At 40.4% G+C, this 24,214-nt stretch overlaps 1 protein-coding gene across 2 annotated transcripts; it reads left to right on the forward strand.

Annotated features, from left to right (window-relative positions):
• Positions 1 to 1,546: 1,546 nt before the first annotated feature.
• On the forward strand, positions 1,547 to 22,978 carry hbs1l (HBS1-like translational GTPase). 2 transcript variants are annotated; one of them, XM_070848845.1, is made up of 18 exons: positions 1,547 to 1,683; positions 2,296 to 2,364; positions 2,840 to 2,971; positions 3,158 to 3,403; positions 13,475 to 13,583; positions 13,775 to 14,016; positions 15,048 to 15,213; positions 15,869 to 15,986; positions 18,043 to 18,189; positions 18,505 to 18,579; positions 18,718 to 18,835; positions 20,001 to 20,069; positions 20,181 to 20,285; positions 20,923 to 21,013; positions 21,135 to 21,243; positions 21,381 to 21,481; positions 21,657 to 21,801; positions 22,014 to 22,978. In XM_070848845.1, exons 1-18 carry the CDS (start codon positions 1,641 to 1,643, stop codon positions 22,023 to 22,025), a joined length of 2,097 nt encoding a protein of 698 aa, XP_070704946.1. In that variant the 5' UTR covers positions 1,547 to 1,640; the 3' UTR covers positions 22,026 to 22,978. The 2 variants fall into 2 exon arrangements, with proteins under 2 accessions (XP_070704946.1, XP_070704947.1); XM_070848846.1 differs by lacking the exons at positions 13,475 to 13,583; positions 13,775 to 14,016; positions 15,048 to 15,213; ... (9 more) ...; positions 21,657 to 21,801; positions 22,014 to 22,978 and adding an exon at positions 5,080 to 7,882.
• The last annotated feature ends 1,236 nt before the right edge of the window (positions 22,979 to 24,214 follow it).

A 24,214-nucleotide genomic window follows, 5' to 3' on the forward strand; every position in this document is an offset into this window, starting at 1 on the left:
GCTCTTAACAGGAGGTAAAAACTTTGTGCACAATAAATAGTAAACTTCTCAACTATTCCCTCCTGGTATGAATGGTCCCCTTCTTGTTTTTACTAGACTCTGCCAATTAAAGCTGCTCTTATTCAAACTGCCAGTTGCAATATGAGCCATTCATTGTGAAAAGGTCTTTACAATTACCTAAGCAGACGTCTGTCATTATTCTGCTCTATTTTTAGATTGGGGAGACACGCCAAACCTCATATTTCATTTCACTGTGCAGATGTGCAAGTGTATACTTCACCTGCATCACTGGTATCAGATTATTGTGTGACATTTTCATCTCCTTCTCTTTCATCAGCACATGAGCTACATAGGTCATGAGATCAGGACAATATAATGCATCAAAAACCATGCATGCCTACACCTGCACAAATAGAGATATGCCAAGACCAAGTCACAGATAAGCATGTGCACATACACATGATTGTGAATGCACAAACACAAGTACACACAGGGGTACAAACATCTTATTTCTTTCCCTTTTGTGGTAGACAGGCTTTAAGTTTCTTGTGGTACAAAGATAGTAGGAAAAAATGATGTCACCCATTCTGTGTTTGTGCGAGGTGTTGAGTGTGGGCTCAGATGGGCTGGTCCCTAACCATAGGGCATAACCTTTGAGAAAAATGGTGTAGACATTCACACCCCAAGATCATAGGTGGGATTGAAAGCAGTTCGTGTATTCGTGCAGGCAGACTCTCTCATGTTCTTTCAGTGCACTGCTCTTTGACCTCTTAAACTGAAATCATTTTCTCAAGGTTTTGCAGAGATGAAAAATCTCTTAATGTCTTTCACATTAATAAGACACTATCATTAATATGAATTCTAAGCTTACTATCACTCATAAAACAGATCAGTGCTTGTATGCAGGTGCATATCCAACCATATTCACTACCTTTATCATCATCACCACAGCCATCATCATGCTCTTGTGGTTCGCTGGGTTTTCCAAGAACAGGGCTAATGTCTGATTCAGGCATTCATTCTTCAACTGTTCTTTCAGTTCAGACCTCTTTGCTCCATATCACTAGATCTTCAGTTTGATTTATACTGTACTGCACTGAAAATTACATCTCCCCCTGCCATGATCCTGATGATTTTTGACAAAATAAGACTGAATGTTTTGATCTACATTTATTACCCTCCTAGTCAGTGCAATTTAGGCTACTTTTTTTTATTTTTTATATATATATATAGCTTGCGTGTATCAGTTGAACTTCTTATGATAAGTGAAACTGATTGCAGGTCAGTTTCTCTCTGACAGACAGAGTGCAAATTGTGAAAAGAGATCTGATCCCAGGCCGCATTGGTGGTCCTGCAACAGGAAGTTACGTCAAAAAACAAAAAGTTAATGAAGTTTTAAAATCCTCTTTTAATGACAAGATTATCGAACATGAAGCAAAACAGAAATACGGCAAAATTAAATAAATTTCTGATTTAATATATGTATTTCCGAGGCTGCAGAATCATGCCAGAGCTGCTTGCTTCTAATTTTCACGCAGCAGCAGCCGCAGCAATGGCAGCCGGGCAGCGAGACACATGCCAGATCAGCCTGTGAGCCGAAAAACATTTACGTAGGGGCCGAGAGAGGACACATAAGCAAAATGTCCCGGCACAGAAATGTTCGAGGTTACAACTACGACGAAGGTAGATAACCGTATCTAGGTGCTGGTGTCGGTTTAAACGTCATGTGAAGGCCTCAAACCGCTGAACACGTTAGCCGCTATGCTAAAGTTCACTGTTGTTGATTGTAGCGCTAGCAGCTAACGCTAACGCTAGCTGGCTTAGCTGGCGAGATAACGTTGCTGTCGTGTCACTTGGCACTTCGGACAAGATAAATTGCACCACAACACTAGTATCTACGTACATACCAAACGTTGTAATGTTAAAGCTTGATTTGATGTGTCTATAACCAATAACGCGGCTAATGTTTATGTTTACCAAAGCTAACGACAGCTACTTAGCTAGCTAGCTGACTTTCCAGAAATTACAAGCTTCTAAAAATTCATTGTTTGATATGGTGCACAGACATCCCCTGACCGTATTAACTATTTAAGCTTCCCAAAGTGTTAATCTTACAGTGAAGTAATTACAGTAAATTGCCTGGCTCTCAGTTTACACTTTGTTATTCAAAAAGTTGCTGACTAGGCAAAGTGACAGCTGTGACAAAGACTCTTTCTCTTTACAACAGCTGCATTTGTACGTGTGTATGCCTGTTTAAAGTACTAAAATAGCACAAAATTGAATCTCTTTTTCTAGATTTTGAAGATGATGACATGTATGGGCAGTCTGTGGAGGATGACTACTGCTGTATATCACCAGCAACAGGTTTGTATCAGTGAATGCAAAACTATGAGTGGGCTTTCTGTTATATTAACCACACATATGTTTACTTGCAAATGAATAGACAATGTAATTTGTGAGAATTTTGTGTCATTTGACTTTCCAGTTGAAGAAACCAATAGCTATGTCCAGCACAATAAGGATTAATGTAATTAAATAACCACTACATATACATTACAGAATTAACCAGACATCACATCTACTAGTTTGTAATTGGCAGACTCACATGGAAACTGCGCCTGTTGAATTCTGACAACACTGCAGATGTTCCATGAATTTCCCCCAAATTTTAGACGAACTTTGCTGATCTTAAATGAATATGGTCTATCACATTTCAAGCAAAAATATTCTGCCAAATTCTTCACATATTCATCATTAATAAAAAAAACCCCCCAAAAACAGTATATTCTTTTTGGGTCTGGAATTGGCCATTACTTAAAGATGTTTTTGGTTTATACAGCAAATCAGTTTATCTACTCACGTCAAGAGAGGCAAGCACCAAAAGAGGAGCCTCTAGAAGAAGAAGAATATGAAGACGAGGATGTACCCATGTCCCCTACCATCGGCCCTAACCTTGACCCTCTTGACCAAGGTAATATTATGAGGTGCAACACAATTGACAAATAACAGAGATCCACTGGTCTTACCCTTACATCGTTGTGTTTGAAAATAATGCTAATTGAAGACATTAAGACCCTGTTGAATTAGTAGTTTTAAATTTAATTCCATGATCTACTGTTCATTGTTTCATCTGCTGCGTTTAACTTGTACTCTGTAGCCAAGCTGTATTCCTGTCTGGACCAAATGCGGACTGTGCTGGGAGATGCAGTGCCAGACTCAGTCCTGACCCAGGCAGCCATAAAATGTGGATTCGACCCACAAAAGGCACTGGATGCAGTCCTGTCTGAAGACACTAAGACAGCCCCAGTCACCACCAGTGAAAAGACGGCTTCGATAGCAAGAGTCAGCCAGGAGAAAGCACCGCTTCCACAAAGAACCAAACAAGAGGCCACGACTGAGAAAGGTACGCCTGGAGTTGATCAAATTCTGATAATTTGTTGGCCAGTAATTGTTGTCCTCGACTGCTCCACTGTAGTTACACATTACAGAATGGTTGTTAATGGTATTTGAACATTTTTCCCAGTTATTTGCAAAATAAAGCACAGGATCTGAAACATTTTGATTCAGTACTCAAAATGATTGAGATTCAGTCAGTTCATAATAAGTGAAGTATAGATGGGCATTGGTAGTCAAACGATTTGAAGCATCCCACATCTATTGACTTTGATTACATCTTGAATAATATTCTCACTGCGATATAATTTAAAAAAAACAAAAAAAACACATTAGGGATAAGTCACGTGATCAATGTATGTGAGTCCAGCTGAAGTTCATCAGTTTAAAGGACTGTAAATACAAAGAAGAAAGGTGTTATTACTGTGAAAATGTAAGAAATTTCCCAAAAAGCTGGGGCTATGGGTTTTGATATAAGCCAATTCAATAAAGGCTTCATGATAAAATAGGGTTTAAGTCTGGGTTTAGAAATAATAACTTGACTGTTGTAGAATTGACTGATGAATTATTATTATTTTGATTGTTATGAAGACATTAATATATGGCTTGGTGATACTGACAACATCTAATACTGTATCATGGTATTTTTGACTTGAAAGGATCATTTAAATGGGGTTGTATGAGATACCTATAAATAGATGGTGTATCACTTGCAGTAGATTGTGGTCAGCATGCTCTCAATTTGGAGGAGCAGGCAGAAGCCCTGGCACAGACCCAGTACTGCTGCAGTACATTACTGTACTGCTGTGGATGGAGGCAGCAGAGAAATGTATTTTAGCCACCTAAAAAAAGGCCCATCTAAAAGAAAAAGCCACACCACTTTAAGTGTATGCTTCATTTAGAATATTTCCACCATTTTACATTGCTGTCAGACAGCCCTTTGCGATGGAACTAAAGCCGTTCTCTCTTTGTCTTTGCTCTCTTCAAAGCCACCAGACTCCATCGACAAAAACAGTCGTTTTACATGCAGAACACGGGAGTTGCAAATTTACCACTGCTTTGATGTGTCAGTTTGCTCATGCTATTGTGTGACTTTGGCTTTTTAAGTGGTTGGTTTGATCCAAATTAACATATTAGTTCATCAATTGAGGTAGTGGTAGCACAGCACATTCCTGTTTTTAGTAATGGAGTCTGGTAGTTTTGAAGAGAGAGAGAGAGAGAGAGAGAGAGAGAGAGAGAGAATGGCTTCAGTATCTTTTTTGTAGCTGGCTAAAATACATTTTTCTGTCCACATCAGTACTTTACTTAGTGTCTGTCGAGACTTGCTCCCCCAAACTGAGGGTGTGCTGACTGCAATCTACTGTAAGTAATACACCAACTATGGATAAGTAGCTCGTACAACCCCACTTTAAATTAACCAAACTATTCCTTTAATACCTGTGGGTTCTTACGAAGATACTTAATGCTCTTTAGTACTGTGCACATTAAAGCTTAACAGCCAGGGGCATTTCAGTGTTTATTTTACACAAATATGTGCAATGACACATTTAAGTCATGCAAATGTTTAACAAAGTGCCTTCTTTCTGTTCTTTTCCTTCTTGTTCATGGTATGATTCATCTGCCTTCCTTTCTTTGGTTCTCCTGTCTCTCCTTCTCGACAACTGCACTTGGCCTTTGTAAGGTAAGGAGCCTGCTTGCCCGTTTCTCACACAGACATTACACCCAAGGCAAATGATGCTCAGACTGGCTCAGACTCAGAGGGGTGCAAACTAACCCAACCATGTGTACCAGCAAGTGCACCAAACTTGTGTGACCTCTTATCGCAACATATGGCTGAACCAGTGGTTAGCAGCTCTGGAAGTCAAAATTTTATCCATCATAACGTTGGTCCAGGCATTAACAGTGGTACTAGTCTGACAGTGCTCATGTCTGAGCATGTGCAGAAGAGTAAGGCATCAGGAGTAGCTGACCCAGGGAGAGGTTTGGGTGTTCCCTCATTAAGTGCTCTCACCATAGGAGCTAATCCACCTCCGTCCATTATGTCTAATCAGAATAGTCTTTCATTGGGAACGCTGGCATCTTTAAACATGTCCTCAGCATCTCCAAGCTCAGCTCCCTCTCTCCTTTCAGTTTCACTTTGTAGTCTGTCGCTAAACAACACCAAGGTAACAACTGCAAGCTCTTCTTTGGCTGCTCCTCCTGGGTTCAGGAGTCTCAGTTCTGTCCTCCAAAGCAATCAGTGCTCAGTGGGAGTTGGGACTGGAGTCAAAGCCACAGTGGCTAATCCTAAGGGAAACCTGTCATTGGCTGATTTAATTCAGGAACATTCAAATCGCAGCCCATCAACCATCAGTAACTCCTTCCCTATTCCCCAAAGCAGCATAACTTCAGCAAAGTGTCAGGCGATGGCTACACCAGCACAAACATTCTCTCTGTCTGAGCTTGCTACACAGCACCAAAACAGGAATACACTCATTCAGTTGCAACCACAGAGCACTGAACGACCAGCAAACACACTAACCTTTTCTAAACCAACCAACGTTACTCCTGCAAGCTTTGGTGGGACTGTCTCTTTGTCTCAGCTGGCCCTACAGCATCAGACTAACAGTTCCCTAGCGTCTCCCCAACCTGGCAACATTGAATCTCCAGCACAAGCACTGAAACAACCACTTGGCATCCCTGAGCTGCTTTCTTTGTCACATGTGTCACCTGAACACAAGGGCAAAACCTCAACCACCTCAAATGGGTCACATTACTCTCTTGCTTCACTCCTTTCACCAGCAAAACCAGAAATGGTTGATGTGTTGGCAGAAAATAACATAGAGGGAGGGACAAAGCATAAACTCGACCACAAATCATACCACCAAAACTCCAGGCCACCAAAGATGATGCAGACTATTGATTTGAGTGCACTCATGGCCCAGTCAGATGGAGCCGGCCCTCGTCATTTCCACAACGACCTCCCTTCCCCGTCCTCTCCAACTCCAGTTGCCTTGGGGCTGGATTCTTCTGTTTTCGCACCACCGTCAGTATTTGCAATTACTTTGTCGATTCAGAGCCGCAGACAACAAAAAAGGATGAGGAATATGATGAAGGGAAAAATAAGAGGTCAGAGGACAGGAGGTGGCTACCAGGCCTTCCTCGGTGAATCGCAGGACAAATTGAAAGAACAGCAAAACCCACTCTCATCAATTGTACCGTTTTGCTTCGACACGCCTTCCCCCGACGATATCGTCCGTGCCAATCAGCAAAAAGCTTTCACCAGGTAGATGAGGAAATAAAAAGCACTTAGCACTATTTAGTTGCGTCCTGGTTGATGCTAAACTGACTCACTTGGGATGAGAACCTCAGATCAATTGGTGGCCTTTCCTCCACCAGCTGAGCTAAACTCAAAGAGATGCAGCACTCAGGGGTCATCAGTCCTTATGAATCATTCAAACTGTGTCCCACAATTAGTCATGTGGAGTAAAGAGTTTTTTTTGGGGGATCAACAATATGACAGAATGACGTACTTGCTGCTGATCACTGCTTGAGGAACTCTACTATGAACATTATTGTTATGACATTTTATTATGTATTGCTTTTTTTTTTAATAGAGGCAAGAAAAAAGTCTTAATGTTGCTACTTCATACAGACCAATCACAAAATGAACAACTTAGTCACTCTGGCAGCTTGGAAATTATCGCAACTAAGTAAACCTTTAAAGAACTATTAGTATTTTAAGAACTTTTAGAATAGTTTTTTTCTCATTTACTGTAGGTGACATTTTTTCTACATTTTAGTCTCATTTTTGTATGCTTACATGGCTACTGGCCTTTTAATCATCAATTTTTGTATGAAAGTAAATTAGTTTGAACTTTAGCCAGGGAGCATTCAGACATAACTCTTTTTGCATGGCCTCTTTTCTAGTTTTGAGCTGTATGAACCCTCAAAAGAGAAAAAGAGGTTGATTTTTGTTTGCAGGTGTGCAGCAGCTATTGGAATATGGATCAGTTAACCATTGTACTGGTTTACTGCTGCCTGGGTTTGAGATCGTGAGGTAGACATTTTGGTTTAGAGGACACCTGGAGATTTTCCCATGAGGGAGCGAGAACACATGCACGTGCATACAGACACACACAGACAGACGAACCACTTTGATATTTGCACTTGTTTGTTTGATATTGAACAACTCAAGACACTCTGACACAAAGTTTATTATTAATGTAAGCTCTGTAAATAAAGAGTGCACAGAATGAGGGAAAACGAATTCCCTCAGACCTGAGATAAAAGAGGTTCTTTTACAAGCTTTTAAAATTATATGTTTACAAATGAGTTTGAGTTACAGTACACTGGGTGTGTCTTCACACTCTGCCAGAGGTTAATTTGTCAATTTTGAAATAAAGATGACTGAGTTTATGTACTCTGAATGCACCTGTGTCTGGGCGTATCTCTCTGGTTGTGTGTAGGTGTGTTTTTGTGTGTCTGAGTGAAAAAAAATATTTTTTAGGGCTTTTGTACTGAAGTCATTCTACATAACCAGTTAAAACAGTGCTGTATTTCCTATTTGAATTTGGAATATGAGTAGAGTATGTATGTTTGTTGTTTGTACTTTAAGTCTACATTTGTCATGTCTATTTTCAAAGTGATTTTTGTTTTTTTTTTTTAGACAGAAAACTCTGCATTATGTATCTGGTGCAGTGTATGCATTTTTTTCAGGTTAGCCTAGAGTTTCTTAAGGCAGTGCACATTTTAGTGAGTCACTGGTATTGATTTGAATGGAGAAACTTGCCCTAAAAGAAATGAATGTTTAAGATTTAGGATTGAACAACCACTCGTGCAAGAGCTGCTAGATAATGTCATGTAGTCTGCAAGAACTGTGAAGAGACTTGTTTCAGATACGGTGTTCTTACTGGTGTCATCAGGACAGTGGTCTGTATTGTGGTTATGAAACAGGAGGAGATAAGGGGATGATGTCAAACTTAACTTAGCATTTAGTCATTAAGTTATGTTGCACTGCTTGTCATATTAAGTGTGAGAACGCTCTTAAAGTAATGGGGTAAGGTTTGGGCTAGATGTGTGTAAACTTTATACAGGTGAAGAGAGCTGAGTGAAGTGGACCCTCGAGGTGTCAAACATACAACATCAAATACACTGGTGAGCCTGAGGGAACTGATAGATGATGAATGGCAGATTGACTTGTCATTAATTCCACAAACATTACAAGTCAAACAGGTTTCCCAGTGTTTGTGTTGAGCATTATGATGTTTGGAAATAAGTAGATGTATTAGGGATGCTGTGGTCTGTTTTGTAGGTGAAGATATGATCTATACCATTTTTAGATTTTAAATTTGGAAAGGAATAAGTGTTATTAACAGCAGGGTTTGTCCAGCAACAGTTTTGTCCTTTTCTCTTAAGGCGAGCCACTGTGTGGGTTTGAGCAGGAAGCTGCACTCTTGGAGAAAATGTCAGCCCAAGCACACACCGACACAGCACAGCAGATGATCATCTTTCTCTCTGTGTCTTCTCTCTTGCACCACCTACGTAGGAAAATCTGATCATGTCTCACAACTTTCACAGCTTTGTCAAAAGCTTTGACAGATCAAATCATTTAGTGTCTTTGGAGGCTCTGCATTTCTGCAAGGCGTACATGTTGCACAAACATACTGTTGTTGTGATGTGGTGCCAATACTGGAAACTGCTATTTTATACTCACAACAAGTGGTCAAAAGAAAGCGGTTGCATTTGGATATGCATGCCATCAGTACTACGGCTTTGTTGTGGTGCAGTATGTTTACAGGAAAAAAGGCTAAAAGTGAAATAGGATTCTTCATTCAAATGGAAAAAGCTGCACTTGTAACAAGAATTGCTTAAGTTGACTTCTACAGAAGTTTTACGCAAAAGAAAGTCCTCATTAAGTATTGAGTAACTGGATGACCTTGGATACGTTTGTCAGCTTGGTATTGTTCACTATCATAATTGACCTGTTAAGTTTTGCAGTTGCTTGCTCAAATTGACTTCATTAACTCATGCCTACATAATAAAGACTTTGCATTGACTTTTAATTGAAAGGCAACACTTCTGAAATCCAGCTGCTTGACCGCCATGCAGAACAGGAAAATAATGAACACACATTCGTGGCATGGAAAATTTGCTCTGAGTCACTAAAATGAGGCGCATTGCATAACTCTTCTCTAGTATGCCATGCTTTACCTCCATCAGGGTGGATGATGATTATAAGTGTTTCCGTATCATCACTGAAAGTAAATTTCTTAGACTGCTTTTCTGTTAATTTGTGTTGTTTTATTTATTATGATATTTATTCCTCCATCTGGTAGAATGTTTTGTCTTTCATGCTCCGTTTTTTGTGTCTTTGGAAACACCAGATGTGCAGTCGTGTGTCTGGTAAAGAAGCCACAACTGGACTCAGTAACATTAAGCAGTAGAGCGTTGAATGGAAAGCGGATGCATCACAGATTGTTACTAACCCTAACATTGACTTGATTTGTTTAATTACACTGGCATACAACATAAATCCAAACACATGTTGACATTAAAGATTAGCCTGCTGTTTTGAAATCTGTCTATAAAAAGTAGGTGAGATTTCTCAAGTGGTTGATATGACTCAAGGATGTCTGCTGAGTAGGTGGGTGTAGACTAGGATGAGGAGATATCTTTGTAGATGTCATTATTTAAAACGTTGAGTGGTGGTACCAGTGCATGTGTGTCTGTGTGACTCATCCTGAAAGGGGTCACATGGGCCCTACTCAAAGCCAACAGTCTAAGTTCCTTCATAGTAATTCACATTTAAACAATGGATGATGATATGAAGTTAAAACCTTGAAAATCACCCTATGTAGTCCAGACTCAAAGCTTGAATTGCACCTTCACACTCTTTGCACATAGTGGCACTTGCTTCCTATCACTGAAGAGTCTATGTAACAGCCAGAGCCAGACCAAACCAATCTGAGGGAGCTTTTACAGTCATATATTGACTTGAATTAGTTTAAAACATTTCCCCCCTTTTTCCCCCACTTTCCCTCCAGAGTAGACCTATGAAGATTTGAGTTGAGTCAAGCATAACACTTGTCTTTCATCCTTTAGCGGCCTCAAGTGGTAGGCAGCCTCATGCCTACCACTTGTCTTTCCAGAATTCAAATGTTTTATTGTGATGACGATCAAACCTATTAACCATGGAAGAAAATGTTTAATGTACCAACAGTAAAAACTTCTAGTGCAGTGACTAGAAAATGATAATATATTGCTCATCCTGCCTCTATATTTCTCTCTTTGGTCTTGTTCCCTTGAGTAACCACCTTGCCCTGCGAGGCTGTCAGTCACCTCATCACCCACTCTTCCAAACGGAGCCTTGTTATTGTACTTTGCCTGCATACTTATGTGTATTTGGACTGAGGGGGGTTGATATTTGCATATCCTGGGCGGCCGCCTCCTATCCTGTGCTCAGTTGGGCCCTCAGGCCAAGGTGTACAGATGAGTCACTCACTCCTAGTCACTGCAAGGTTCCCCTATACTGGAGAAATCCTGGATGGGAGGACACCAACTGTTTACCTGCCAGTCCAAACAGCGCAAAGAGATCCTGCTCCAAGCCTCAGAACCTGATTGCACCGTGTAATTGTTCTCAGGCCGCCCTCCTGTTAATGCTGCCCCCAGGCCAGCCCAAAAAAAATTATCTGGCAAGCCAGTTGTTTGCAAAGGTGTTACAGTTTTTTGACAGAGCAACATGTCCGGTAGTTAAGTAGGGGGTTGTTTATTAAGACCTCAGGTGTGTTGAATAGGGTGCGTTGTCAGTTTCACCCCAGGTAAAATTTAGAGGAGAAGATCAAAAACAACCAAACACCTTCAGTTACTTAATAATGATGGGTTGGTGGTACTGGATGTGTGGTTTTTATGTTGTTAAATGTACATTAGATGGAGTGTAGGCAATTATTTAGGTGTTGGATGATCTTTGGATTTGATGTGATCTAATGAGATCGTTCGTTTCACAGCTGATGTTCCATATAAGGGAAATGCAAGCCGGCTGGTGTCTTGTTTGACACAGATGGTAGAAACTTCCACATCACCGTAGTAGGGACAAGAAAAGCCCCCAGCTGCAGGAAGAAAACGAAATTCCCCAGAGAGTGCTTTTTCATGTTGCTACTCACTGCAGGACACACAACACGGTAATGATGCCGATTAAAGTGCTGACAGTGGTGTTAACAATGTCGAATATTTTTGGGTGGCTTTTCTGCGTGGACCCCTCAATTACAAGTACAGGTAGTTTTCAGAATGTTCTGTGTTGAAACACATTCACCCATTGTCAGTTTTTATGTGCAGCTAACAGTTTTTTGTATGATAATGGCATTTACATATTATTATTGTTATTCCCTCATACTAATACACATCTGTTTAAAAGTTGCTAAAAGGCAAAGCTACAATATATTTGCATTTAAAAAAGATTATAGCTTATAAAAACTATAAAACTCTTCAGGGTGAAGAAAGCTACCTTGCTTGTGTTTCAGAATCGGAGGGACTTTTTCTGTAATGGCGAGCCAGTCATTCAGAGAAAGCTTGGTTAGAGAAAGTCCATTAATAATTCTGTTGAATCGCACTGCCTTTCCTCTCATGTTCCCTCAGGGTATTTTTTATGATGAATAAACTGCATTAAGTATACAGGAGCACCCACAGGATTAGGATGGATATATAGATAGACAGATAGATAGATAGATGGAAATACTTTATTGATCCGCAGGGGGGAAATTCTGGTGTTAAAATAGCATAGAAAGTTAAAGTTACCACCACCATGAATACAAACAAATAAATAAGCAAAATAAAAATGTACAAAGAGTTGTAAGTATGATTTCTATAATGTATGCTTAACCAAACCTATTTTTTTGTAAAGCTCAACAAGACCTAAAATACAAACGCATAAAGGGAACAAGTCTGTGAGTAATGTTTTTGTTGCTTGATAGATGTCCTAGAACTGAAATGTTGCAATAATGAGGACAGTGTGGGAGTTTGTCCTGCTTCACTACCAAGCAAAAACATTAAAGGTGAACTGATGGAAATTACATTTTATGACAAACATCACATTTGCATTTAACAAATGTATTACTTTTGAGTCTTTGTATTTGTGGATGCCTTGCAAATATATGCAATTATGTTTCTTTGAATCAGTTGTGTGTGTGTGATAACGCATGCAGTCACTTCCAGCCTTGGCACTTTGCTGACACCTTTACCAAAGATTCATTCTGCGAAATGCTGTGTCACACTGCTCTATTTACGTGGAGACGGGAGGCAACGGCCACTTCTGATATTAACCCTCTCTGAACTAGGATGTCACTGCCACACACATGCACACAGTAGGCTTGGCTGTGCAGCCCAGTCTAAATGAATCAGTAGCGGGTCGATATGACTGGGACCGGTGGCCATTTGGGACCGGGATGACAAAGCAATGACCTCAAGTCATGCTGCTGCAGAATATGAATTACCAGACAGATACTGTAGAGGGAGCATCAACAGATTGCATCATATGCTGACGCTTAAGAAAATATACTTTATATTCCTGTAAGACACATAACCAGGACTAGTAAAATAGTCAGAAACTCTACATTGTAGAAATGTCCTCTGGATGTCTTAACACCACAGTAGAATATGTTACTGAGTTTTTTTATGTTACTGTCTAGCAGATGCAGGGACTGTTTTGACACATGTTGAAGTTAGTCAGTTTATAAGAGAGAAAAAAAACGGGGACTTAAATTATTCTGTTGTGAATATGAATGATCACTATTTGTCAATAGTGCCAGAAAAGCAGAAAGTGTGTATAAACTTACAGACTTACTTGATGATCGTCATGCAAAAATCCTTGTCTTAACAATACAAATCTTATGGAAGAAATGTTCAAGTCTTATCCCTGTTATGAGAGATTATAGCGACTGTGTATCAATACATATATAACACTTATCATATATAAAGATGATTTTAATGCCCTTTTTAGATATGGAAAAATGTAATGTGCTTCCCTCATGTTATTCATGTTGGCCACATTGACTCATGGTTGCCTTTGTGAAAAAGTGTACAGGTTTATTTCCTCTCTTCCCTTTAGTTAAAGGCAGAGATGGGTCTCACAACAAACTGGACTCTGAAGTGGTACCCAAAGTGGCTCGTATGACCGTCTCTGGCAAGAAGCAGACCATGGGCTTTGACGTTCCCAGGTACATAACACTAATGTGAACACTAATGCCCATTGCTGTCATTAAAACGGTGCAAAACATTTAAGTTGTGATAGAATGCCGTCCTCTGTGTACATTGGACATCATTAAACGTCTGACAGCTTGCAGTGAAATTTGTCGAAGATAAGAGTTGTGTTTCACCGTGATTACACTCGTCCACATTCTCCCCTCAGCACAGGGGAGAACGGTGTCGTCACTGCTCCAGTACGCCGAGGTGGCAGCCCTGAAGACGCCACTGCCTCAGAGACCACGTCCAAACGTCCTGAGACCCCATCCAAAGGGTCAAATGGAGACGAGCACTCCACAGTTCCCACCCCAGGCCGCTCCGCTGGAAAGGCTCGGCAGGCGATCAATATCAAGGCTGAACTGGAGAAGAGGCAGGGCGGCAAACCTCTGTTAAATTTGGTGGTTATAGGTAGGAAGGAAATACACAAAGCCTTTCATAAACCACCAGAAAAACCACTCATAACTTGAAATTTGTTCTCAGTTTACAACACATTAAGGGATAGCACAATGGGAAAGCAATACAACGGGACACAAAAGTTGATTGTGCACAAGCAAGACTGAAAACAATTATCCTCACTTCCATGCTCATACAACTTGCTTACTCTCCTATGGTGCTCTCATCTGTCTACACTTAAATAGAGGAAGTACTGCTTTATTTGTAAGGCAATATACAGTATTACTGTAACAGTTTTAGAGTGACCATTTTTAATGTATTAAAAACGTACGCTGGAAACTACTCAGTTATTTTTATTAATTTAGTGGAGTTTACATATTTAGAAATACTTAATACTGTATTTTATGCGTTTCTCTTGGAGGCATATTTCTTTATTTCTTCAACAGATTTTCTTATTCCAAAGTCTTTTTTTTACACTCCAATATAGCATGTAATAGGTTGACAATAATGGCAACGTATTTTTCTTTTAAGCAGTGCCAGTTTTTCTGCAAAATCCTTGAATTTGTAGATTTTCTTGCATGTTCCTCAAAAATTCTGCCAATAAGTCTGTTTTGTGCACATGTCTAGCTTTAATAGCAGTGAATGACTGGAACTGCAGACCAGTGCAGTTGCTCAATCATATTTTCTCATTCTCAGTTACACCAGAAAAAGTGACTTGGTAGTTTCGGAAGTGCAGATGATTCTAGTTTCCCACAGCCTGTGAAACCTTTCGTTTTACCACGGTCCGCTCCCTTCCCCCTCTCACCCTCAATCCTTGTTCCCATTTCTGTCTACCTTCCTCCTCTTGTGCAATTCTGCTTCTTTCCTTCTCCCATCTGTGGCTTCCCTTTGCCATGTCTTATCTTCTCTCTTCCCCTACCTGCCTTATCACTCTTGTTACATCCTTCCCTCCACCTCTCCCCAGTGTCCTCTATCACTCCCCACGCTCTCTTTCTGTTTTCCACATCCTGAACCCCCTGGCATCATTACATTATTCTTCTCTGCAGGTCATGTGGATGCTGGTAAAAGCACACTGATGGGCCACCTGCTTTATCTGCTGGGCAACGTCAACAAGCGCACCATGCACAAGTATGAGCAGGAATCAAAGAAGGCAGGAAAGGCCTCCTTCGCCTATGCTTGGGTCCTGGATGAAACTGGCGAGGAGAGGGACAGGTATGTTTTGAGTGTGAAAGTACAAATGGGTCAATACACATGGACAGAAAAATTCTCTGTCGCCCCCCCTTGCATTGAGGGCAGAGGTCAGGTTTGGACACCTGCGTAGTGCAGATGCTTACCAAACTCTCTTCCTGTTGTCTGCGTGGGTTGATAACAAACAAAGTGATGGTGACGCCACATAATATTGTCCTGGATGTGAACTGGAAAAAATAGCTTGGACCAAATCTGTCCCACACAAGTTGGAACGTGTTTTGCTGATAAAAAACGTTTAACCTTTTAATGCGCAAAATATGTTGTTGTTGAAAATACGTCCTCTTTGCCCTCCCTTCACCAGAGTGAAACGGAAGCGAAATAGGCCAGAAACAGAAAGTGACTCGGGTGGGAATCCGTATTCAACAGCAATCAGTAACATCTGAAGTAAATGCGTAATACTTAGAGCATCTGTCTAAGAGCCTCGCCCACTAGAAGACGTTGCTATTTGTACTGAAATTGACCGAGGGTTTAAATTTGCGTTCCCTAATATGGCCGGGCAGCTACTCAGAGCACCATCCATAGGATAGTTATATCATTGTGCACAGTGCAGATGCATTTTTTTCAACTGGATGAAATATTAGTAAACGCCCATCCCCTCATTTCTTTGTGTTTCCTCCAGAGGTGTGACAATGGATGTGGGCATGACCAAGTTTGAGACAAACTCTAAGGTGGTGACCCTCATGGATGCGCCAGGACACAAAGACTTCATCCCCAACATGATCACAGGAGCTGCACAGGTATACCATGTAAAAGTATTTAAGACTTAGACTTAGACTTAGACTTCTTTATTTTATCCCCCATAGGGGGAAATTTTGTTACAGCAGCAACAATATAAACAGGGAGAGTGAAAGAAACAAAGCAATAGAAAAGACAAAAAATAGCAAATATAAATATAAATATAAATATAAATATAAATATATGGATTGTGATGAAATGAAATAAATATTTACACCATAGGATATTTAAGCAGCCTGCACAGCGCACATAAACCAACACAGTGAATGAGGCCTGAATCTCCGGGTATCAGAGTATAGTATATGTAATATATTGTAATATATTGTAATGTTGCAGTTAGAAGGACAGTCTATGCGTGATAGAAATGAGCAGTTTGGAGCAAGGGTGCGGGACTAGCTCATCCTCGTTTCCATTATGAGATTATTATTCAAAATGTTATCTTTTTATTTAGCACTTTACTTTTTTGGTGTTACAATAACTCACAAACATACTGAAAGGAATATAGATGTGGAAAAAGTGCATGTACAGTTCAGTACTCTTCAATGTGATAGAGTAAATATATATAAAATGTATATAAAAGATGAATAACACAATTTCTCTTTCAACATCTATAGTTATATTGTCTATCTCTAATGTAGTATTATTTAATTTAATGTTGATTTTGATGATCATAATAGATCCTCATGGTGAAACTGTCTAACTTTTCAAACCTCTGCCTGATTTAAAATGGCTCCTTTCCCTCCCTCAGTGTACCCTCCGCTTTCCACACCCGTCAGCATGATTTGAAACTCTCGTGGTTTTGGGTGTTGGTGTGACAAGGTGTTTTTGCAGGCATGGGTGTGCTTGTCTGTCTCAGTGTCGAGGCACTAATGTAATTTCTCTTTTTACCATATGACTGTCCTCACATTCAGCCCGATCATGTAGTGACTAAGAGACTTCTGGTGTAAACAAATGAGGATGTCGGCCAGTCACACATTGACAGTCACAGATGATATTTCTCCGCCTGTAATTATCCCCCAGCTAAGCATGTGTTAATGATGTAAAAAGCAAAAAAAAAATACAATAGTTCTACATACTGCCTATGTGATGTATTTGACTGCATTTAGCTTTCTAATATCAATCAATCAATCTTTATTTATAGAGCGCCAATTCACAACAGCGTTATCTCAAGACGCTTTACATAAAGAGCAGGTCTAGACCAAACTCTTTAATTAAGAGAGATTAACTATATAAGATACTTTTTATATAGTTCTTTTTAATTTGATGGTTTGACAGGGCTCGATAATGTTCCAATGAACAGAGAAATGCTTTCACAAAAGAAAAGACCATGCTCGCTCCCTTTCTCCTGTTCAGTCTTTCAGTAAATGTGAGTGAGAACGCGCCATTTAGATTTGGCCTCACTTGTGACATCCCACTCAGGGATCTGTGGAACTCCTGATCTCCTTCAGTGGCCCCGCCCACTGAAAACCTGAATCCACCTTGCTGTCGCCATTGTTGTTATTCTGCTAACGAACTTGTGACTGCAAAACACGGCTGTTGTGTGCGAGTGTGGCTTTATTTTACTTGGGACTGCTTTCAAGGATGGATCAACACCAGCTCTCCATGACCTGACTTCAGACTTGGAAGCTGTATGTTGTTTTGCTGTTTATTTGTCAGATTAGTCTGTTGAACTTGTGATTAGCATGTTGCTCGGCCCCTTTGGAGAAGGCAGAGCTGATGCAGGACTTGGCGGGTGGTGCCTGTCGGCCTGTGGGAACTGACCGATCAGAGCAGACTGGGCTTTTCTGGGAGGGGGAGATGGGAGAGATAGGAGCTAAAACGAAGCGTTCAGAAAGATGGTGAAAAGAGCAGTATGCACAGTATGAAAAAGTGTTTTTTCTTTAATCCTCATAAAAGCCGACTCATTTCACATGTACAACTTTTGTTAAAACCATGGAATTCAACTCTTAAATTACCTATTCAGTTTAGTTTGTGTGTGATTTTAATGCTCACATCTGTCTCAACAAAAATCGATGCATGTGGTGTGATGCTTATCTTCCTCCTCGGTTGTCTCTCTAGGCCGATGTGGCGGTGCTTGTGGTGGATGCCAGCCGAGGAGAGTTTGAGGCAGGCTTCGAGGCGGGTGGTCAGACCAGAGAGCATGCCCTGCTGGTGCGTTCGCTTGGCGTCACTCAGCTGGCTGTAGCTGTCAACAAGATGGACCAGGTCAGACCTGCTTGCACCTCACTGACATAAAGTGTCTGTTGTAAGCACTAGATGTATGCAACATGGGTGATTGTACTGTTGACGCATTCAAATCTAGATATTTTTGGGTGAAGTCTGACCCAAGTAATGATCACAAAAATACTCTAGAACACCTCTGAATGTTTCTGTCAGAAGAGAAACAGGCCTTAGGGAATTGTGTGTGTGTGTTTGTATTTTTGTGTTTTTGTGTCCTACAATCACTGCTGTGTTGTTGACACATTTCCATTTCAAATCTGTGAATTTTTCCTTTTTCCTCAATGTGTTTTTACACATCAGGTAAACTGGCAACAAGAGCGTTTCCAAGAAGTCATTTCCAAACTTGGCCATTTTCTGAAGCAGGCAGGATTCAAGGTGAGTTCGCACAAAGCTACTCGAGAGATTAAGATATCAAACTCACAATCAGTATATGAACTGTCATTTTATAGATTTGACTAGAAAGTGTTTCCTAGCTTTGTTCTTGTTTGATCCAGTGTTTATATGTTTTTCCAGGAGTCTGATGTTTTCTACATCCCCACCAGCGGCCTGTCAGGAGAGAACCTCGCCACCAGGAGCTCAGTGTCCCAACTTACCTCTTGGTTCTCTGGTCCCAGCCTGCTAGAGCAGATTGGTAATGCACACTGGCATGGTTCAAGCTGCCCCAAGTGTTTCCTGCTTATACACAAGTCTCTCCTTTGCTACCCTTTTGTCATTTTTAGGTTTTTGTCTGTTGTACTGCATTAAATGTGCATCTGAAGTAACCTAGACTAGTAGCAAATATTTAAAAAATAATCTGTAACTTAAATGATAAAAATAAACCAATGTAATGAAATCATAGCAGTGAAAAAGTGTCTTTAGGTTTTTCCAGAAAATGGTGACACCATTAAATATTATTCTCCTAGCAAGTGATCTCTTGATTCAAAGAGAGTTCCTAAAATGCATTAATTTGCATCAAAAACAAATGTCACCAACCACTTCTCTGTAAAGTGATTTTAAAGTGATACTCCTGCCAAAAGCTTCCAGCTAACCAAAATCTATTGAGTATCAAATGCTCAACAAATAGACTTGTGAAGTGACACTTTTTTGTTGTTTTTTTCAGTCATAGAGAATCACAGTTGTGATCACCTCAAATGTATTCAGTTATTGTGCTGACAAGTTTGCGCTGTGAAAAGCCTTCATAATTCCCTTCTTTGCTGTCCATTGCTATGCACAGTATGATACAGTTATATTTTCTCTGAGGTGCACTGCTTTCTGGTTGTGCTTTTTGAAGCTGCACAGGAAATAGCATATTTAGCCATATCTTGCCAAAACTGCAGCCAAAGCAAAATGCTGAACATAAGAGTGGAGCAAGTGGTTTTGATGTTGGAGTGCTGTGAGATGTTTCCACAAATGTTTTGGCACTTCCCTCCAGCTTTAAATACATGTCGCTAATGGAAATTATTGTTAATTATTAACAGACTGAATAAGCCAAGCACAGTTATGAAACGTTTCTTAGCCACCTGTTAAAGCCTGCAGGGGCTTAAATGTTTGACACTCAGTATTACTGTAAACTGAGACTCTTAGTAGCACTGAATGACTTGTGGGTAAATCAAAGGGAAATGATTAAGCGTTCTTCAAATGTGTTACAATTCAGTGATTGTTGCATTAGTGCTGATCATCAGAACTAATGGGCAGTAAGGAGCCAAGTTCCAGGGAAAAATTATTCACTCACCACTGGCCACCAGACCACTCCTCCGCTCCTCGTTATTTTCTTCCTCTTTTTTTGTCTAATCTTTATTTTTCCCTCTCTTTTAAAGATGCCTTCAAAGCCCCTCAGAGGTCTGTAGATAAACCTTTCAGACTCTGCGTCTCGGATGTGTTCAAAGGTAAAGACACCTCACATACTTACAAACAGTATGCGATTTTTCTTCATCTCCCTGCTCATTTCTCTTTTTCTACATTAAAAAGATTGCTGATGTTGCATGTTCTCTTCACAGACCAGGGTTCAGGCTTCTGTGTAACAGGAAAGATCGAGGCTGGTTACATTCAGACCGGAGATAGAATACTGGCTATGCCTCCCAATGAAACCTGCACTGTCAAAGGTATGCACTGGTGTGTTTTTGCTGCCAGTCTGACGTGGTGGCGGCCTTTGATTCTTCACTTTTCATTGAATGAAAAGTCCTACATTTTCTGCATAGGTGGCAATGAGAAAAGGCACACAAAAATTCTGTCATCAATTAATTAATCATGAGAGCAGTTTAAAAACAGTCACATCAAAAGTCTAGCAGAGAAGATAGCTGCTAATAAGCTGCCAGGGATGTCCCTCAAACATCATTCAAACACTCAGTACACTAGTGAAGGGCAACACATTACTATGAAAGGGGAAGTCTTGTGAGGATGTAACGGCAACAATGGTTGTGATGATGGTAAACCACATAATACTATGCTTTAAAGAAGATGTGCTGAAGCAAAAGAAAACACACATACACACACACATATATATATATATATATATATATATATATATATATATATATATATATATATATATATACACATACACATATACACAGCAACATTTTTTCTTCTTTGAGTGAGTAACATGCTTTAAAAACTCCTGTATCTGATATGTGCCTTTTTGTACATCCCTTTTGTGGATGACTATTGAAAGAATGGTGATAAGCACTGCCACCCTGTGGCAGCTGGGTGATTTACACTCCGGGTGTCTGTCCACTACAGGTATCACTCTACACGATGAGGCTCTTGACTGGTCTGCAGCAGGAGACCACGTCAGTCTGACGGTCACTGGCATGGACATCATCAAGATTAAGTAAATTAAATGTTTCCACTATTTCTTTAATATAAACATCTTTGCTCGTGATGTATCTTGTGCTGTCTATGTATGGGCTGTGAGGATTTGGCTGTATTTACTGATGGCTGCTTCTTTCCAGTGTGGGCTGTGTGTTCTGTAATCCCAAGGAGCCTATTCGGGTCTGTACTCGATTCAGAGCCCGAATTCTTCTCTTCAATATTGAGGTCCCCATCACACAGGGGTTCCCCGTAAGTGCAAGCAAATACACACACAGTCATACTACTAATAGTTTTTTATGCTTATTGCACAAAGATTTACAGAAGTCTGGCTCAGTTTTAATTGTATGCATGTTTGTTCATTTTGTGTGTGTACACGTTTCGTGTAGGTTTTGCTGCATTACCAAACAGTGAGTGAGCCAGCCACCATTAGGAAACTGATTAGCGTCTTACACAAGAGCAGCGGTGAGGTCCTCAAGAAGAAACCAAAGTGAGTGTTGGCGAAGATTGTATTACATTTAGTCTGATGAATATCCTGTACGGTACACATAGGAACATTTCTTCCATTATGTGATTGATAGAAAATATTCCAAACGATGTTATAACACTAACATCCAGGCAGGTATGTTAACACTACTTCTTCTGTGTGTGTCTTTGCCATTAAGGTGTTTGAGTAAAGGCATGAATGCCATTGTGGAGATTCAGACCCAGAGGCCGGTGCCACTAGAGCTGTACAAGGACTACAAGGAGCTGGGCCGCTTCATGCTGCGATATGTCGGCTCCACCATTGCTGCAGGGGTTGTCACTGAGGTAAAGTTTAACTAACTCTGTCTGCTAACTGCTATCCTGTTTTCAGTTGGATACTGTACCCCTCTACTCATACTGTTCTATGTCAGTATGTAGGACTTTTAAGAAGTAATTGATTAATAGTAAGATTGTCAGATGTGTTCAGTCCTATGGAAGTAATTCTGTTTCCTTAGTCATCCTTAGTCATTTTCCTTTTGGTTTTCCTCTTGCTGCAGATCAAAGAATGAAGAGCATTTCCATCGACACAGAGCCAGTCCGACGTTGCTCTGGAAAACAGCATGCAGCCAGAGACAAAGTGCAATTCCTCAAGAGACTCAGAGCGTCACATTCATCCATCCATCTCTATTCAGAGCAGTCGCTGCTTCACCTGTCTGCCCTGACCAACATTAATTGCACAAACACCAACCGTGTGGCGAGACGCTGAGCTGCCTCCTCCGTCAAACACCACCCAGCTACCCCCGCTTCACTTTTCCCCCCCGTCTGACCATTCGTCCATTAGCAAAACCCTGCTGCTCTTAATTCACAGTTTGATCAAGCCAAATCAATAACATAATCAGACTCTGAAAGACAATCCTACCATGCTGAGATTTCCACAGTGATAATTTTCTCTCCTTGAATGAGGTAGCTGATCATTCACCTTGAGTGGAAAAGCAAGAATCCTGGTATAGCAACCAGCGCAGATAATTAAAAAGAAGCTGTGGTGTGAGGACGATATGTGCTTTCTGCTGCGGTTTCCATAAAAAGGCTCTGCTAATCAGAACCACTGACCTGAAATGATTAATTTTAAATGTAGACAGAAATGAAAGAACAAGATGTTGGGTCATGCAGTGATATTATTTGACCATAAGTATGTTCACAGCTAATGGGACATGGTCCACTCTAACCAAGATAGTTTATGAACAAAAAAGGGAAACTTAAATTTTTTACCTCCCTCTGGATAAAAAGACAGAACGCTCATTTACAGTTAAGAAACTTACTTGAAATGCTTCTTCAGTAAAGCACCAAAAGGCTTTTTGAAGTTCTGATATGTGTGTGTTTTGTTTTTTTTTCCATCAGACTCCAGTCTAAGTGGAGGAGGAGGGTTGAGGGAGCTGTGTTTCTGTTTCTAAATGTGTTGAAGCGGATATGTTGACGATGGTGTGCAGGAAAATTATGCGAAATTAACATGACGTCAATAATCCGTTGTTTGAGTTTTGATTCCAGCGGTTTGAAGTGTCTCATTCTGTCCAACTGAAAACGCATCCTTTTAAAGCCTTGTGGCAGGTTTTCAGCATGCAGTCTGTGAAAATGAGCATCCTGCATGCAGGCAAATGCCCCAGCACTATAAAGTGTGGAGAAATTGCTCGTAAAAGTAAGTAAGAAGTGAAAATGGAATGGTGATCATTTTCTGTCAGGTTTGATGGTGACACAGTTGGGGTTGTTCCCACCGGAGTGGAAAGCACCACAAACACACATCTCACTAAGGCTGTCACTGAGTTTGTATAGAAGGGATTTTGTAGAACCATAGATTCTGCAAGCAAAAATCTTTGAGTCTAGTTGTAAAGTGATAAATGCATGTATTATTGTAGTGGGGACAAATTTGCACTTGAGCACTTCCTGTTTTGTGTAACTGTCGACTGTCATTAACAGTGACTAGTTAATGAAAAGAGTGAAAGGAAGTGAATCCCAAGACATGCACATGCAGCCGTTATTTTGTCTTTGCAGCTCAAGGGCATCACAGTCCTGGTCATAAATATAGCTCCCATTTATCTCATCATCATCATTTTTTTTTTTAATTCCTAAGAACCAAACAAAGATGCTGTTCTGTTTTCCATTAGAAAAAGAAATGATATGATTTTCATGGGAAATATGAATTACAAAAGAAAACGTGTTTCCTGCCTGGCCTGTGTGCAAAAGCCCTGCACTCACAGAAAAGTAACTGAGGACACCCTACAGGTGGACAGTACAAAACAGCTGTAAATACACAAGACTTCACAAGAACAAGAGGATCAGATACAGATGCATGTCACCACAGATGGCGTGTTTGTACTCTGGAGTTTCCGGACTAGGATCTTGTTGAGAAGGTGTTTCTTTTCTTCTTTTCTTTCGCTCCTTTATGCATACAGAGGGAAAAAACAACACACTACAGTAACCCTGAAACACTCAAACACTTGATTCTGCCTTTGCATCTACATTTAGGCGATTCTGTTATCTTGGTTGAAGTTGACACATGCTGCTAATTGATTTTCATTCAACTTAATATCACTCACTTCTACAGGCACCATAGTTGCTGTGTGGACTGTCGTGGCACAATTACATAATGCCGCAGGGACAAAGGTCTCAAAAATAATTTCAGACTCCAAAAGCAAAGACAGTGGGATCAATTAAAAGCTGACAAACTGAAAGACGCTTGACGATGTATTTTCTTGCCTCAGAC

This window comes from Pempheris klunzingeri, chromosome 18, assembly GCF_042242105.1.
Source record: "Pempheris klunzingeri isolate RE-2024b chromosome 18, fPemKlu1.hap1, whole genome shotgun sequence".
NCBI classification, from domain to species: Eukaryota; Metazoa; Chordata; class Actinopteri; order Acropomatiformes; family Pempheridae; genus Pempheris; species Pempheris klunzingeri.

What these genes read in the sequence shown, in the direction of transcription:
- hbs1l (XM_070848845.1), top strand. Translation starts at nt 1,641, where the DNA reads ATGTCCCGGCACAGAAATGTTCGAGGTTACAACTACGACGAAG. An exon ending in TGATCACAGGAGCTGCACAG is followed by an intron (nt 15,987 to 18,042) that starts GTATACCATGTA and finishes TTGTCTCTCTAG; the next exon opens with GCCGATGTGGCGGTGCTTGT. An exon ending in TGAAGCAGGCAGGATTCAAG is followed by an intron (nt 18,580 to 18,717) that starts GTGAGTTCGCAC and finishes ATGTTTTTCCAG; the next exon opens with GAGTCTGATGTTTTCTACAT.